The sequence below is a fragment of the Triturus cristatus genome, chromosome 6 (genome assembly GCF_964204655.1).
Source record: "Triturus cristatus chromosome 6, aTriCri1.1, whole genome shotgun sequence".
Classification (NCBI taxonomy): domain Eukaryota; kingdom Metazoa; phylum Chordata; class Amphibia; order Caudata; family Salamandridae; genus Triturus; species Triturus cristatus.
Genome location: NC_140589.1, coordinates 1,254,110,139 through 1,254,125,992, shown reverse-complemented (window position 1 = coordinate 1,254,125,992; position 15,854 = coordinate 1,254,110,139). Strand labels below are relative to the sequence as shown.

General features: G+C 43.4%; 1 protein-coding gene across 6 annotated transcripts in view; it reads left to right on the top strand.

The window, feature by feature from the left end:
- ZC3H6 (zinc finger CCCH-type containing 6) overlaps positions 1 to 15,854 on the top strand; it is a 518,680-nt gene that overhangs the window by 275,871 nt on the left and 226,955 nt on the right. For 5 of the 6 annotated variants that reach the window (XM_085612199.1, XM_085612198.1, XM_085612196.1 and 2 more), the window contains 2 exons: positions 3,647 to 3,763; positions 3,856 to 3,969. In XM_085612199.1, coding sequence (XP_085468325.1) covers positions 3,647 to 3,763; positions 3,856 to 3,969 — 231 coding nt within the window. The remainder of the gene's footprint in view (positions 1 to 3,646; positions 3,764 to 3,855; positions 3,970 to 15,854) is intronic. The other variant, XM_085612197.1, reaches the window with a different exon arrangement.

Genomic DNA, 15,854 nt, shown 5'->3' with positions numbered 1-15,854 from the left:
ACATGGTATTATGTTGTTTATATTGAATATTCCTTTTTCCTAGGAAGAAACTGCACGCTTTTAATCCTATTTGATGTTCTATACTTGTGTACAGTGAGACTACGTTCATTGATATCAATTTGTATCTTTGATGCCATGGTATCCCTTCTAGTTTTTGAAGTAAGTCTGTTGTGTCTCGCAAATAGGAAGTAAGATCCTTTACCATTGGTGCTAGGAAATGATCAATATAATTTGACATTGGTTCCATTATTGAGCCATTTGCAGATATGATTGGTCTGCCTGGTGGTTTACATAGACGTTTGTGCACTTTTGGTAGAAAGTAAATTGTAGCTTCTTCTGGATTTGCAACTGTTAGATATTTTTTCTCATCCTCGTCTATCAGCCCTTTTCCAAGCCAATCGTTTAGATGTTTGTTTATGGTTATCTCTATTTCTTTAGTTGGGTTGTAATCCATTTCCTTGTAACATGACTCATCCTTTAACTGGTTATACGCTTCCCATATGTAGTCTTCTTTGTTTAGAATTGCCACATTCCCGCCCTTGTCCGCGGGTTTTATTTCATTTGAGGGGTCCTGCTGGAGATTTTTTAATGCCATTCTTTCACGGACTGATAGATTGTCCTTAACCTTTCTCTGGTTGAGTTGGTATAGGTCATGTATTACTGCTTCGTGGAACACATCGATCTTATTTCCTGGTGGTAGGGTTTGGTAAAAGTAGGATTTTGGTTTTTTGCCACTTACCCCTGCTCCTAATGGAGGCAATAATTCTCCCAGACTGTCTCTATGATCTTCTGGTTCCACATCTCCCATTGTTAGAGTTTCCAAGGCTTGTTCATCTTCTGCAAATAGTTCACTGTTAAAAGTTGTTGTAAATTTGTCTTTTGTTGACAATGTCTTTTCCGCGAAGATCTTAGCCAATTTTATTTTGCCGACATACTTAGAGATCTATACGTGTTTGTGCGATATCCAGATGTATGTTGGGACAAAAATTAAGACCTTTCTTTAGTAGTTGTTCTTCCGAATCTGTGAGTTGTCTATCTGAAAGATTGATGACATTGAGTTCTTGAAAGTCATCTCTCTTTTCTACTACTTCGTGGTCTATTATTTCTTGTTTTGTCCTGCCCCGGGTCTCCATTGTTAAGTTACCTCCTTCCTTGCCCTCTTTGGCCTCTCCTTGTTTTCCTGGGCCTCCTCTGCCCCGTCCTCTTCCCCGGCCCGCTGGTTTTATCTTTTCCCAGTTCTGTTGTTGCAGGGCCAGGCGCATTTCCGTTAAAGGAATTTTTTTGTTGATTGTTGGGGGTTGCTGTGGGGCACTGACACATTCATTTTCACTTGCATCTGTGCTTGTCAGGGATTCATAGCTGGAGAACTGCCCACTGGCAGTTTCCAGCTGTTCTTTACTCCTTTGTTGCTCAAACTTTCTCGCAAAGGTGAAAATGCGCCCTTCTTCAAAATCTAGCTTCTCCCTCTGGAATTTAAATTGCTTGCGTTGTTTAACACGTTCCTCCTGTTTTTTCCAGATTTTTAGTAATTTCCTCTAAGTTTTTGGTGTTTTTCAGATAAGGTTAATTTTTCCAAGGACTCCTCTATCTCACTTAATTCTTTCTGAATATCCACAAGTGCTTTTTCTGAGTTTAATGAGGATTGTTATTAGTCCCATTGAAGAGATCAACAGATGTTCACCCCATTCTTACAGTAACTCTCCACTGGTATCTTGGTGGCTTGGCATAAGTGTCAGGAGTAGGCCTCGGGGGATTCTTATTACTTCCACGTATTTCTTTAAGGTGATCAATTCCCACCATTTATTGATTTCTTTTCTAGCGAGTCTCTCCCAGTACCTGAGAGCTTCTTTATTGTCGTTCAGAGCTTTAACATTAGGTTTTCCTCTTGACTGAAATAAATCTGGAATGGTTTCAAATACTTGAGCCACTTCGGCATTTCGTTTGGCTTCTCTTCTTTCCATAGCTAGTATGTTGCTTTCTCTTTATTGTGTATTTAAAAATGAATGTTTTGATATTAAATTTTATTTGCACACTTAAAGACAGATTCCGAATTCTCTTTCGCAAGGTACTGGATGGCAGGATTAAGGCTGAAATCTGCCGATATTTCCTTAATTACAATGTCTTTCACTCGCAAACCTCGCAATCAGGATGAGTAACTGTTTGTACATCTGTACATTTGGAATGGATACTCTACTTGGACACTAGTATTGAACTATTTACTTGGGGAACAGCTTTGATTAATTTACACATTAGACACGATGATATTAATGACAATATTGAAGTTAGTATGCTGCATCTTTGATAAGATAAAATGCAATCAGGAATGGTAAAATAACATTATTAATTAGGGGTCTCTAGGTAAAACATGTAATCATCAGAACAAGCATACTTACCCACTAGAGGGATGATAGAGCCATAATGAAGCAGCCGTGACTTAATTATTGGTAGTGGGGAAGATCAAAATATGTTTTCTGATTAGACAGAAAATGATTATGATCTGGTGAAAATATTATGATGATAATTGACTGTTCCCAATATATTGTTTTGATTTCAAATATTAATACCCACTAGAGGGCTTATACTATAACAATGATTTAATGACGAATAATAGAAACATTCGTTTTGGCTTTCATACAGCTAAATGCCATTATTTTAACAATCGTTTTTATCTTGCACTGTGTTTCACATATGTTTTTGTAATTAGCACTTTTTCACTGAAAACTCTCAAAAGGAAATTATATGAATTTTCAAAGTAAATATTCATAACACGTAAAAAATAATAATTGTGTGCACTACAAGGACCGGAATGCTTTGCAACTATACAAACATAAAGTAGTTGTGATAGTAGAAATAAATAATGCCTGGTCTTGCCCGGTTGTTACCCGTGATCAAGGTTCAAGTTGAGAACCGAAACGCGTTGGGCATAGCTTTGTTTGCGAACATTTAATAAAAGCAAATTAAAAAGCAGCAGATTCCGAGTGAGTGCGTCTTCAACCGACCTCTGGGCTCAGAGGTCACTTGTGTTTATATTCACCGGCTGCCCTGCCAGAGGAATCTCGCACCGCGCCAAAAGAGAAGCACCAACTTTCAAATTGAGGGCACCACAGGAGATAGATATATATATATATATATATATATATATATATATATATATATATATATATATATATATATATATATATATATATATATATATATATATATATATATATATATATATATATATATATATATATCATTGCTATAGAAAATATTTAAAAAACATAAATTTGTTAAAGAAACCAGGGTGAACACTCAAGTTACAGGTAAATTACTTTCCTTATAATGAAGCATCTGTGTTCTTTCTAATCCCTGAGCACTCAATGATCTCTTTTTCCACAAAATCATACATTGGTAGGGATAAGGCTATGATTCAATTTATTAATGGAAGCAAAACATGCTTTCCAGACTAGCAGTATTACTCTTATGCCTGCTGTACTTATCTGAATTACTTATAACAAAAGCTGTATGTTATATTAAAAAAAAAACAAAGACGAAAACAGCATGCAAAAAATAAAGTCTCTTACTTTATCCCTGCCAATTCAAAATGTAGTCATACAAAACAAGGTTGTGCTTTAAATTTGTATTTTTTCCTGTGAATCTTTAGGAAGGTAAACATGTTAAGAAGCGGTTGACTATGAGCCAGGAGTTTATCAATCAGCACACAGTCGAGCACAAAGGAAAACAAATTTGTAAATACTTTCTTGAGGGACGTTGTATAAAGGTGAGTATGGGATATCTTCTTTTTTGTATTCATAGTAAGCACAGGTGTTTTTTTTTCCATGTTTCATTCCTGCTTTCACTTTGTTTACACAGGGAGATGAATGTAAATTTGATCATGATGCAGAGCCCCAGAAGAAAAAAGAAGTTTGCAAATTTTACATACAAGGGTATTGCTCTAAAGGTGATCACTGCATCTATATGCATCATATCCTTTGTGTCTTTTGTTCTCAGTCATTGTAACCTAATGTTTTATGAAACAGCTTATTACATTTTTGGATATTCACGCTGTACAGTTCATTTCACTTTTTAGATACCTTCTTTCTATACCTTGGAATCTTTTTCATTTTATAGTTGTTAGAAAGTATTTCTTTTCATAATAATAGGCATACTGCTGAGCAGTGACAAGGACATCATTCACTTTTTCCCCGGAGGTGATTCCTACCACCTTCAGGGATCACTTGCTTATCTTCTGGGTCCATTCCTCCACACACACGCACTTCGCTCCTGCTAAAGGATACTAGAGCCTCTTCTGGGTAATCCTCCCCTTAAACTACAATTGTCTCACCGGTGGAGTGCCCACTAGTGTGAACCTTCCTCTTGGAGTGTAAGGAATCTCCATTTTGGTGTCCTGGCTGAAATCTGTCAAAGCATCTACCCCTCTCAAAATGTCACCCCCCCCCCCCCCGCTCCCCACCCCCCCAGTTTCCACTTCGCTGTTTTTCAGAAGCAATTTGGGACACTTTTCCTTGTCAGGACTAAAGTGCCATAGGAAGCTTTCTTTTAGAGACTTGTTGTTCTCCTACTTTCCCTTATACAGGCCTGGCCCACTTCTTATTGGGTCACCCCCCTGCAATCTTTCGGACACCCTAGTGCTTACCCACTCGTCAGTTGCCGTTCCTGGTTTCTGGAATTAGTCAGCTTGGAGTCCACTAGTTGCTGGTGTAACTGAAGAAATATTTCTTGAGATGTGCTCCTTCCTAATCAAATTGTATAGCCCCTCATAACGGTTCACTGAATTGCCTTTCACCCAGCTTTCCAGTGATTTGAAAGAGAGGTCTATAAGCCTGCTGTGACTCTTTGTGGGTGTCCCGGAACAACTTCTGGTACTCTTCAGTTGTGATTCCAAACGTCCGCACTAGTGCATCTTTTATATGAGAGTGTCCTAGCTCCTCCCCTATAGTCATCGGTGTATGCCTACCCAGTGTAGGTACCAACTCTCTCAATAATGCTCCCCAGTGATGCTTGTCGACCCTGCGCATTCATAATGCCCTCTCGTAGGAGGTCAACAATTTGTCAATGTCACCCCCCCATCACAGAGCTATGCACTCTACCCTTTGACAAGCAAGGGGTGTGTGACCCCTTTGTAGACAACTCTCCATTGCTGCTAGTACCTTAATTGGACTGTACAAGCCACGATCTTGTCACCCTCTCCTCTAAGGCTAGCCTTTTCTCCTCAAGGGCTGTAGCTTCCAGTTTGGCCTGAAGCTCCCTTGCTGACTACTTGTCCCTGTACTACATTTGATGGATGAGCAACGCAGAAGGGTTAGACTGTCAGAGCCTGCATCACTGCCTGCCCTGGAAGATGCTCTAGAGAATCCTTTTGAGGCAGGGTTATTCCCTTCCCAGTCCTCTTTTTGGGTTTGCTCAACCTCTTCCTCAGTGGCGACTGCTCCTGATGTGATGTGGTAGGGTGATCTGCAGCTGGGGAGGAGGCGGTGGGTGGTATAATAAACACAAATGCAAAGAATACCATGAATAAATGAATAACGACTTACCTGACTCAGCACCCACTCTGTCTTGCTCCTCTCCAAGTACTTAACTGACACAAGCTGCGCAGACTCCCAGATTCCAATCCCAGTGCTTTTCTCATGCTAGGAATACCATTCCCAGCAGTAGACAAGCACTAGGATTGGTTTGAGCGGCCATGTCTGAACTGGGGTGGCGCAGTGAGCTAAAGAATGATGGTAGATTAAACCCAGATCAGTTGACTGGGGGTGAGTGCTTGCAATGTTCAACACTCCGTCCATCATCCCCTTTGGTTTTGCTTTGTTCGCCCTGAGTTGGCAGGGTATGCACAGACGTGGGTCCCTTGCTCACTTTGCCACTGAATTAAAGCTAGCCTGGCTGATGACGGCTGATTAGCCAGAAACCGGTCCCAGGATGCTTGTTTTCGTTCCAGGGGAGACATGGCTTGGCAGTTCGGGCTGGGCTGTTCCATTAGGCACAGCGTCAGACTGATTTGCATATGGCCATGTCTAAACTGGGGTGGTGGAGTTAGCTAAAGAATGATGATGGATTAAACCCAGATCAGTTTACTGGGGGTGAGTGCTTGCAATGTTCAACACTCCGTCCATCATCCCCTTTGGTTTTACCGCTCAGACTGAGCCTGGGGCTTTTTTCCACCCGGCTGTGCAACACAGCTGGGTGGAGAAATGCTAAGTGCGCATGACAGTTTGGCTGGCCTAAGACGGCCGGCTAAATCGTGATGCGCACTTGTAGTGCCTATAACTCCTCTGGAGGATGGCCCGCCCCCACCCTGTTAATAGGCTACCCAGCAGAGGCAACGGTGAAAATGATAATAACATTATTTTATCATTTTATTTTTCACTGTTGCGTCTGCTGGGTAGCAGCAGTGGGGTGATGCCCCTGCTCTCCATCCTCCTCTGAGGAGGTCTGTAGCTGGTTGTCCTCTTACAAGACTCTAGGGGCTTTGTGGTAAAGCCTCTTTTTAGGATTCCCTGCTCAACTTTTCTTGCTAAAATTCCTCAGCATTGCTATGCCAAGGCTCTTTGTGATCGACAGGTCCGCCTCCATCTTACCAAAAAAAGGTGAAGGTGCAAAAATTGAAATCAGAAATGAATTTGATTTTTTTTTTTTTTTTTTTAAATGCCCCAATTTTTTTAATGGAGTTGTGCTTTTAAGCAAAGTTCTGAATCCCACCGCTGCCACCACTTTGCAAAAGTTAATTACAGTGGATTGTAGTCCACTACAAGTAATAAAGTCACTAACCTTTAACGTCCGGCCAAAGAGTCCAGAAGTAAAAACCGGAGCACCACCCTAGGTAGCAACAGCACAGACTAGACAGGCTTAACTTTGGGCAAATATATAAAGCATTTAGAAGTACTATAGCACTTAAACAGTAAAAAACAAAGTATAATAAAAATCCCACTCCAATTTATAAAAAGATTTAATAAACAAAATGACCCCAAAGTAACAAAAATCCAAAAGGAGTACCCAAAGATAGGAATTTTGAAAGATTTACGAGAAAAAGTGATAAGAAAAAATAAAGTGCCAGTCAGAAATCACTGTTCGCAGGTGCCTCGGGCCTTAGCGTGATTTTAGGCTGACCACGATGGAGTGCGGATTGGATACACCAGGCAGGTTCACCATGTCAAAGATTTTACATAGGACTTTTTCTCTGAAACTGAAGCTGAAATCCTCCAGCAGTACAAATTTATCCTACGGCGGGGTCCTTCTTGCAGAGGGCCGACGTAAACAAGTTTGCTGCTGCATAGACGCTCCAAGTGGGAGAAACCTGTTTCTTCAGTTCAGCGAAGTCGTGCTTTTGCAGGATCAGCTTGTGTGATTGGTCCCAATCCTCCAGTGGCTGGAAGGAAGTTTTTTTCCAGTTTCACAGCTTTTCATAGATTGTAGAAGTACAGTTACATACATACTATGATCCCAGGACTTCAGGGACATCACTCACTCCAACAGAGGCTACTAGCAGGGTCCAGTACAGGTCCGGTTGCAACTGGCTATCTGAGCACTTCAGGGATGCTTTTTGGAGCATGGTCTATTCCTTTAGGCTGCCTCACTTGTCTCAAACAGAAGTTCAGTTCTTCTACTGTTCTTCTACAGTAGAAGGACTGGTGAGAGTGCTATGGGTGGAGGTGACTTCTGGCTCCTCGCTAATCAGTGGGGTTAAAGTTCCATGAGCATCCGTGCCTACTTTTTCAGCAGTTCTTGTTGCCTTACTTCAATTTATCCTATAGGAGGCCTTACTCCTAAAATCCACAATGAGGAAACCATTTTTCCTTCTACAGAGCTTGTGTGCCCACCCAGAAGTACGCCCGAGTAATTATTAGCCCACTTCTTTGTGGTCACTCAAAACTGGGTGTGGGGGTAGCTTTCCTCGCACTGGGTTTAGATCTAGCCTGGCTGGAGAAACAAAGGTTTAACTTCCCCAGGTCTCACCTTAAATTTACGTGTGAGAGGGCAGGCCCTTTATAAGTTAGTGAAGTTCCTGGGTCCACGCTAACTGGTCTTCTTGCAAGTGAAAGGAAAACACCTATCCACAGCCAGGCCCTTGTGTCTTCTCTAGGAATAGTTTTCTCACCTCATTAAGGCCCATTAATGGCTGGACACCTGCTGGAGAGCTAATGCAAATTAGCCTTCTCGAGCTGCAGGCACAGAAAAGGTAACTTTATAAAAATTAAATTTCCTGCATTTGTAATATTTAAAATAATGGTTGAATAATTTTTTTCTAGCTGCACTCAAACTTTAGACAGCAGAAATACTATTTTAATCTGTACTTTAGTTTTCTCATAGGACAGTAAGAGCATAATTTGTGGGGCCTTGTCACTGTAGGGACATGTTAACATTACTTTTGCAGCGTGAATCTTTTCTGGATTCACATGCTGTGCATTATTCTGCCATCTAGTGATTGAGTCTGGAATTCTCCACTTTTTTTAGTTTCTGACTCCAACCACTAGATGGCTGAATATGCACAGTAAGTGTATATTCAAGAGTATAGGCTGCAGAGCTATTCTAACAGGTAAGCAACTAGTTTCGTTTGGCGTGAACGGAGCCCCCACTTTGTGCTTTCCTGTGACGTCTTATACCCTTTCCCGGAAGCTCCCACTCTTGGACGCCCACATCAGATTCTTTTTTCAATGCCATTTGGTCTGGAAGCTTTGCTGGTCTAGATGCTTTGGTGAAGGCTCTCCAACTCGTGAATGAAGAAAAGTTTGGAAGAAGTTAGTCGAAAAAGTCAAAGAAATTTGGAAAGTTCAACGAAGACGATGTACCAGAAAAAATTCCTATGGTGAAGGGGAGGTTTCCTCGACGATTTGAGAATGCCCAGACAGAGGGTTTCCTGTTACGCATGATGTAGAAGATTCCGTTCCAGTTCTGCCCAAATTGCCACCACAAGTTCACAGAGAAGGATCAACACTATGTCTGCAACTTCTGCCTGCCGATTGAACATGTAAGCTAAGACTGTGATGCTTGTGCCGGGTTCAAGTTGAAAATGCTGGGGGCCAGAGAGAAGCAGAGATAGGCACACTGCGCCATGCAGGGATAAAAGCCTACACCATCCCTGAGAGACCTGGGTCTGTTGATCGTTGATGAGGAAAACATAGCCGAAGGTGAAGCTTCGGACACCGACCTGAGAATCGTCGAGGGGGAGGTGTTCAAGAAAGACAATAGACCACAGGAAACGCCGAAAAAACTGTTTCACAAGGAAAAAGAGGTGCCTCAAAGCCGAAATGACAGCATTGATCCAACAGAAAAAAGATTTCGACACACACCTGAAGGAATTTCAAATTCCTCAGAAGACGTCAACACTGAAAGAGCAGGAAGAGAAGTAGGTTGAGGAATTTTACACTGCCATGACACCAGAGCTTCAGGAAGATGAGGAAGAATCCTTCTATGAGGAGAAAGACGAAAAAGAAGACCTGGGAATGTTTCAGAAGTCAGAAGACTCCAAGTATGCAGAAACACAGTGGCATGAGTTAAGAACAGAGGAAGGGGTAGTTTGTTATTCATCAAGACCTTCGCCTCCGGATGACATTGCAATGTATAATATGGTAATAAAGAAGGCTGCAGACAAGTGTGGAGTGCAGCTAGAAGAGGAATAGTCTGTCGTGTTTCCTGCTGGAGACCTTGATACCATCACAGACAAGGAATCCGTTTTTTCCAATGTTGCCTAGTGTTTTGGAACATGGAAGGCAGACATTTGAAAAGTCCGCAACCTGCAGAGCAGTGACACCAAGGGCTGAGAAAAAATGCAAACACTCCTCAAAAGACCTTGCCTACGTAAAGGGTAAAGTGCCCGCTGACTCCATCACTTTCACTGCGAGGAAGAGGGCTAACATCCCATCAACGTCTGGACCACCTCCAGATAAGGTGAATAAAAAAAGGGATCTCATGGGCAGGAAATTTGAGAGCAGCGCAGCCAATCAGTGGCGTATTGCTAAATCTAACACCCTACTGAACAGGCATGCTTAGCAGCATTGGAAGGAGATGACAGAGCTCATGAAACACCTACCTGAGCAATACAAGAATAGAGTGGCAAACCTTGCGGAGGAAGGCAAGAACATTGCAAATACATGCCCTAAATCAGAATTATTTTAAAAATGTGTTTTTATTGAGTTTTCAAACATACAACAACCGCGTCCTCTTTTCTAGCATTATCATATTCAGTATGGTACAAAGTTTCAGCAACCAGCACAACATATTCTTGTATGTTACAGTGTGTGTACCCCTTTAGCCCTTTGAGTCATACCATAACACCCCCCCCCCCCCCCATATATCATCATTGCGTGACAGTAAACATGCCTTGTCTGATAGCAAGACCGGCATCTGGTACATCTTTCCGGCCTCTGTAGGTTGGAGTTTGTTTGCCTGAGTGAGGTGCCCATATAATTCGGCCATCTCATCTCGCTGCTGTTTCAGTTTTGGCCGTTACGTGAATATAAAAGGAGTTTAAATGTCTATTCTTGTGTAAGTCTTTCGGCTACTCAGATATATTGGTGTTAAGTGATCGAAACCAACTGGTGAATGGGGCCCAGATATCTTTTGGTCGGGATCTGATTGGCATAAGCTCCTAGTAGTATGTCAGCTGTTCTTTACAGCATGCAATATCTTTCAACCAGGATTGTATGACTGGTGTGGACCCCCACTCCTGTGAATGGACACTTGGTGCTTAGCCAGCAAAAGCAACATTGCCGCGAGCCGTCGGCTAGATTTGGGAATGTCTCGCACATAGCCCAAAAGTGCCACTAGGGGGGGATCTCGTTATCTCCTGACTAGTTATATTTTCTATGTGGTTAAACACCTCTCTCCAGAACCCGGTGACCCGAGGGCAATCCCAGGCCGTATGTAACATGGCTGCCTTAGATGCTCCACAGCGCCAGCACCTGTCGTCTGAACGTACACCCATATGGTTTAGTTGCACTGGTGTGCAGTAGATACGATGCAAGAATTTAAAGTGTATTAATCGTAGGTGGTAGTTTAGGTAGAGCTGCTCGAGTTGACCACAGAAAAAGGTTCACTGCGAATCTAGCATGAGGGAATCCAAGTCCGTGTCACAGGAGCTTAGTAATTTGGGAGCAATAATCTGAGATGATTGTTGTGTGATAGTGTAAATGCGCGTCATTAGTTTCCGCGCAGATGATTCTGTGATCATGTACTCTAGTGCTGGCAGTGGCTGGGGAGCGTCAGGGAATGTGTTGTGTAGCGCGCGGCAGGTGGCTTGCAGCTGGAGGTATAAGAGTATGTTTAACGGGGAGGCCTGGAGAGTCCTGGTTAGTTGATGTAAGGTAAGAAATTTGCCTTCTGGGTAAAGATCTGAGAATGTGTTGATGTGCACCTGATGTGCACGTACTATCAAACCGTGCTCCATCCGTGGGAAGATTTGTGGATTTTGGACTAGTGAGATGGATGGTGTATATAATCTGCTCAGTTTTGCCCACTTCCGCAGTTCCTCCCATCTCAATGTCTGTTGTGTCTATTTCTTGTCTAGGGTGTTGATAGTCTTTGCATAAGGCTACATAGTAGTAGGGGGGTAGTCCTGTCAATCTCAATGGCCACATGAGGTTGAAATGGTGTCGGGTGCTGCCAGAAGTGTAGAAACTGGGCTTGTGCGCTGTATGTGTATAGTGTAAAGTCTGGGGCGACCAGGCTGCCCTGCGCTAGCGGTAGTGTGAGGAGCTCCCATGATACTCTCGGTAGCTTGTCTGCCCATTCTAGCTCTTATCATTGCTGATCTAATGTGCCTCAGAAAATGTACAGTGATTGGCATTGGAATATTGACGAAGGAGTACAGCAACACCTTGGGGGAGAGTTATTATGTTTGTGATAGTATTGCGCCTGTTAGGGATAAGGGCATACTCCTCTATATGCAGATGCTTTCCTCAATCCATGTCATCACTCTTCCGTAATTTGCTTTCCAGATTTCCTGCACATCTCTACTTATCTAAATGGCCAAATATCATGTTAGGCCATCTGCCCATGGTTTCGGGAATTCTAAATCAAACTTGTTTGTGCCCTTGGTGAGTCGGAGTACTGTGGACTTGTCCCAATTTATTTGAACTCCTGATTGGCCCCCGTATCGAATCAGCTCACTCGTCACAGGTGCGAGGTTCACCTCAGGGTTGCTTATATAAAGCGTGATATCTTCCGCGTACACAGACACTATCAGTCCCCTTGTGGTGAATCCCATACCCTTGTTAGCATGATGTTCCCGCAAGCGTGCCGCCAGGTGCTCCATTGCAATAGCAAAAAGCAGGGGGGATAAGGCACATCCGTGTCGGGTGCCCCGTGTAATGTTGATTGGTTCAGATATTAGTCCATTGACCCTCACTTTGGCAGTTGGCGATGTGTATAGTTATTGGATTTGCTGTATGAATGTGCGACTTATCCTCAGTCAGCCTAGGAGTGTGAAAAATAGTTTTAATTCTAACTAATCAAATGCTTTTGTAGCATCAAGTAGTCTAGCGACCGCTGGTACATGTGGGGTAAGGTGGTACATTAATGTGGAGATGGTGCATAAGTTGGGAGAAGTGGAATGACCCGGTACGAAACCTGACTGGTCTGGTCGGACAGTTAGTGGAAGCAATGGTTGCAGCCTATTCCCCAGCAATTTAGCAAAGATTTTATTATCAATATTTATTAATGACAGTGGGTGATACGATTGACAGGATGTTGTGGCCTTGCCTTCCTTTAACAATGTGATATTGGTGGCCTCCCTCATGGATGGTCAGGACCCCTTTTTGAAGCGCTTCTTGGAACACCACCAGTAAGCTGGGGCCAGGAGTGTAGCATATTCTTCATAGAAGGCAAAGGTGAGTCCATCCAGCTCCGGTGCTGTCACTTGTAAGCTTTGTATTACTTGCTGTATGTCCTCGTCAGTGAAAGGCTCATCTAGATAGTTTCGGTGTGCCCTGTCAAGCCACAGCAGCTCGAGTGTGTCCAAGTACTCCAATAGCTCGGAGTCTTTAAGGGCCGTCGTTGCTGTACATATTTGGCCATAGAAGCTTTTCATGGTCTCTAGTATACCCAATGACTAGTGGACTAGAGTTGTGTCGCCTCTGTGTAGTTCAGTGATGTATGTGGAAGCTCTGGATCGTATGAGGAAGTACGTCAGGGTCTTGCTGGGGCGATCGCCTTCTCCGTATCGCTGAGCCTGTGCGGGTCTATGTAGGAATTTTGTCTTTCTCTCTGCTTCCTCTTGGAAGGCTGTCAATTTTCCCCTGATTGCGGCCAACAGGTCAGGGCTGTGGGTTAGGAAATATTGGCTTTCTAACTTGCAAATGTCGCCCTCCAACTTTGTGAGGGTTTTGCGGGTATCTCTGAGAATCCCATACTGCAGAGCTATGCACACCCGCCATATCACGACTTTGAAGGTCTCCCACAGTGTGCCTGCCAAATCTTAGTGTTTTCATTACGTAAAAAAAATTCTATAATATTTCTCCGTATATCAGCCTTGAATACAGCGTCTAGTAACGCTTTTGTAGGTAGGTGCCAAGTGAATGATCTTGCAGGGAACTGTGGGACTTGAAGCGTGATCAGCACTGGTGCGTGGTCCGATAGCGTGTGCGGTAAATATGAAGCTACTGTAGCCCAAGAGTGAATGTCTTTGGATGTCAACCAGAAATCTGATCTGGACCAGGCTCCGTGTTGGTGTTATGCAGGTTCCTTCCCTGACACCTGGGTTTAGGAGCCTCCAGGTATCCACTAAATGGTGTGTAGCTGTCGCCTGTGGATGGTGACTTCTGGATGCGCCCACCCTGTCTGTTAGTCACGTTGAAATCACCAAACCCAGAGTATTGTGGAGTTCCCTAGTGACTGTATCCTTGTCCAGACATGGCTGAAAAAGTCTGGATTGTCGTCGTTAGGACCGTAAATGTTTGCTATTTTTATCTGCATGACCTATAGTGACCTATTCAATAGAATATATCTACCTGCTGGGTCAGTGATAGTATGTTCGGTTCTCCATGGGATACCCTTACGAATTAGTATCGCCACCCCCTGTCATAACTAGAGTAGGCAGATGCATATATGTCCCCCACCCCATCTGCCAGCTTTTAGATTTGCTGTAGAGGTTTCTTTCAGGTGCGTCTCCTGCAGAAGACAACTATCCACTTTGTGCCTAGCCAGGTATGAGTGAACAAGCCGCGTTTTTCTGTGGTCATTTAGACCTCTAATATTCCAGGTAGCACAGGTTAAGACTGCCATGTTACCAGTCTAAATAACCAATGTCATACGTTGAGCATATGTGTGTATGATGGTGGTAAAGGCAAATGCAGTAAATTTCTTGTGTTTGAGTGAAATGTGCTGCGCTTTCATCCATATCTAGACAATTTGCGGAAATAAATAACAGTGCCCCTGCCCTTCCCCCCACCCACACCAACCCCCCAATTAGGTTGTGCTAAGAGCCCACCCATTTACCCTCAACCAAGCAGTAATGGTAAAAAGCCCTAAGGCAGCAAGGGAATTTTCCCAGGGGAACTAGTTTTCGCCGGCGAACGACCTTACCAGTTACGGCTGGGTGGCCAAGTCATGGTTTGTTTCGGTTTGTATATATATAGAGGCACAGGCATATTAATGTAGAGGTGTCATATCAAGGGCTACCATGTGTCAGGCCTGTCTCTACAGGAAACATAACATAAAGGATGTGGTAGCAGTGATCTCCCGCATTAGTGGTACAATTTAACAATAATAAGAGATAAAAAGAAGTGTATTCAATCATTGTCACTCAACTGAGATTCTGTCGAGGCTTTGCCTCCTGGTGATGGGGACTTCCTGGAGCCTCCAGCTTGCTTGGCAAATTTTAAAGCGACTTTTGCGTCCGTGAAGAAGTGGGTTTTAACCGCGCGTATTTAGTCTCTGATTTTTTTAAACTATTTTATTCTGGTAGGAATTCTTTGGGGGCCTCCTGGACCAGTGGGGTAAAATTTGGATAGAAGGAGACCGCGTTACCCTGGTATTTGATTGAGCCAAGTTCACATGCCTGTTTGAGAATTGTGTCGCGGTCACGGTAATTTAGCGAGCAAGCACTGGGCGTGGTAGGGCCTCCACCGAAGGCTTGGGATTCAAAGTACGGTGATCCCATTCAACTTGGAACACAGTGGATAGTGGATAGTTCCTTGCAGAATAACTCACACAGCAGGGTTTCCACAATGTTCTCCATATTAGTTATGTTGTTTGTTTCTGGTATTCCTGATGTTATTGCATCTGGATTTGGCCTTTAAATCTTCATTTTTTGCCTTAATTAATTTCTGTCCATCTGCAGCAGTTGCTCTTTTGATTCTGTTTGGAAGTATTCTGCGTCTGACACTCTGTTCTCGAGGCCATCAGTTTGCGTTTCATGTTTTTCAACGCGCTGCTTACCATGGTCCAGGCGAGCTTTGAGGCTGTCCAGTTTAGAGTCTATTGCTAGCAGGCTAGTCTTAACATCTTTTAATATGGTACGTATGTCTTCCTCCTGTGATTGTGTTTTCCTCTGTATCTCCTATGCACCTTGTTACAGGATCCATTACGGGGACACTATCAGTGTGTCAGGTGGGTCACTTATCACACAGTTTAGCTTGCTTGTTGTCATTCTACCCCATGCCGCTGCTTCCTAGCAGCAGAACCTGGCAGTGACCTATGGACCGTATTCACAGTTCGCAGCTGTCCCGCAGTTGCAGCAAACGTGTCGTGGGTTGCTCTTGGCTGGCTGTAAGTGATGGATCTGGGAGCTAAGAAACGCCGTTGGCTCTAGCTATGTGAGGCGGGACGGCAGAGTGTGTGCGACCGGGAATGAGTTCTAGCTGCGTCAATATGTTGGTTGCACTTTCTTGGGTTTCCAGTCACCTCGATGCATACCT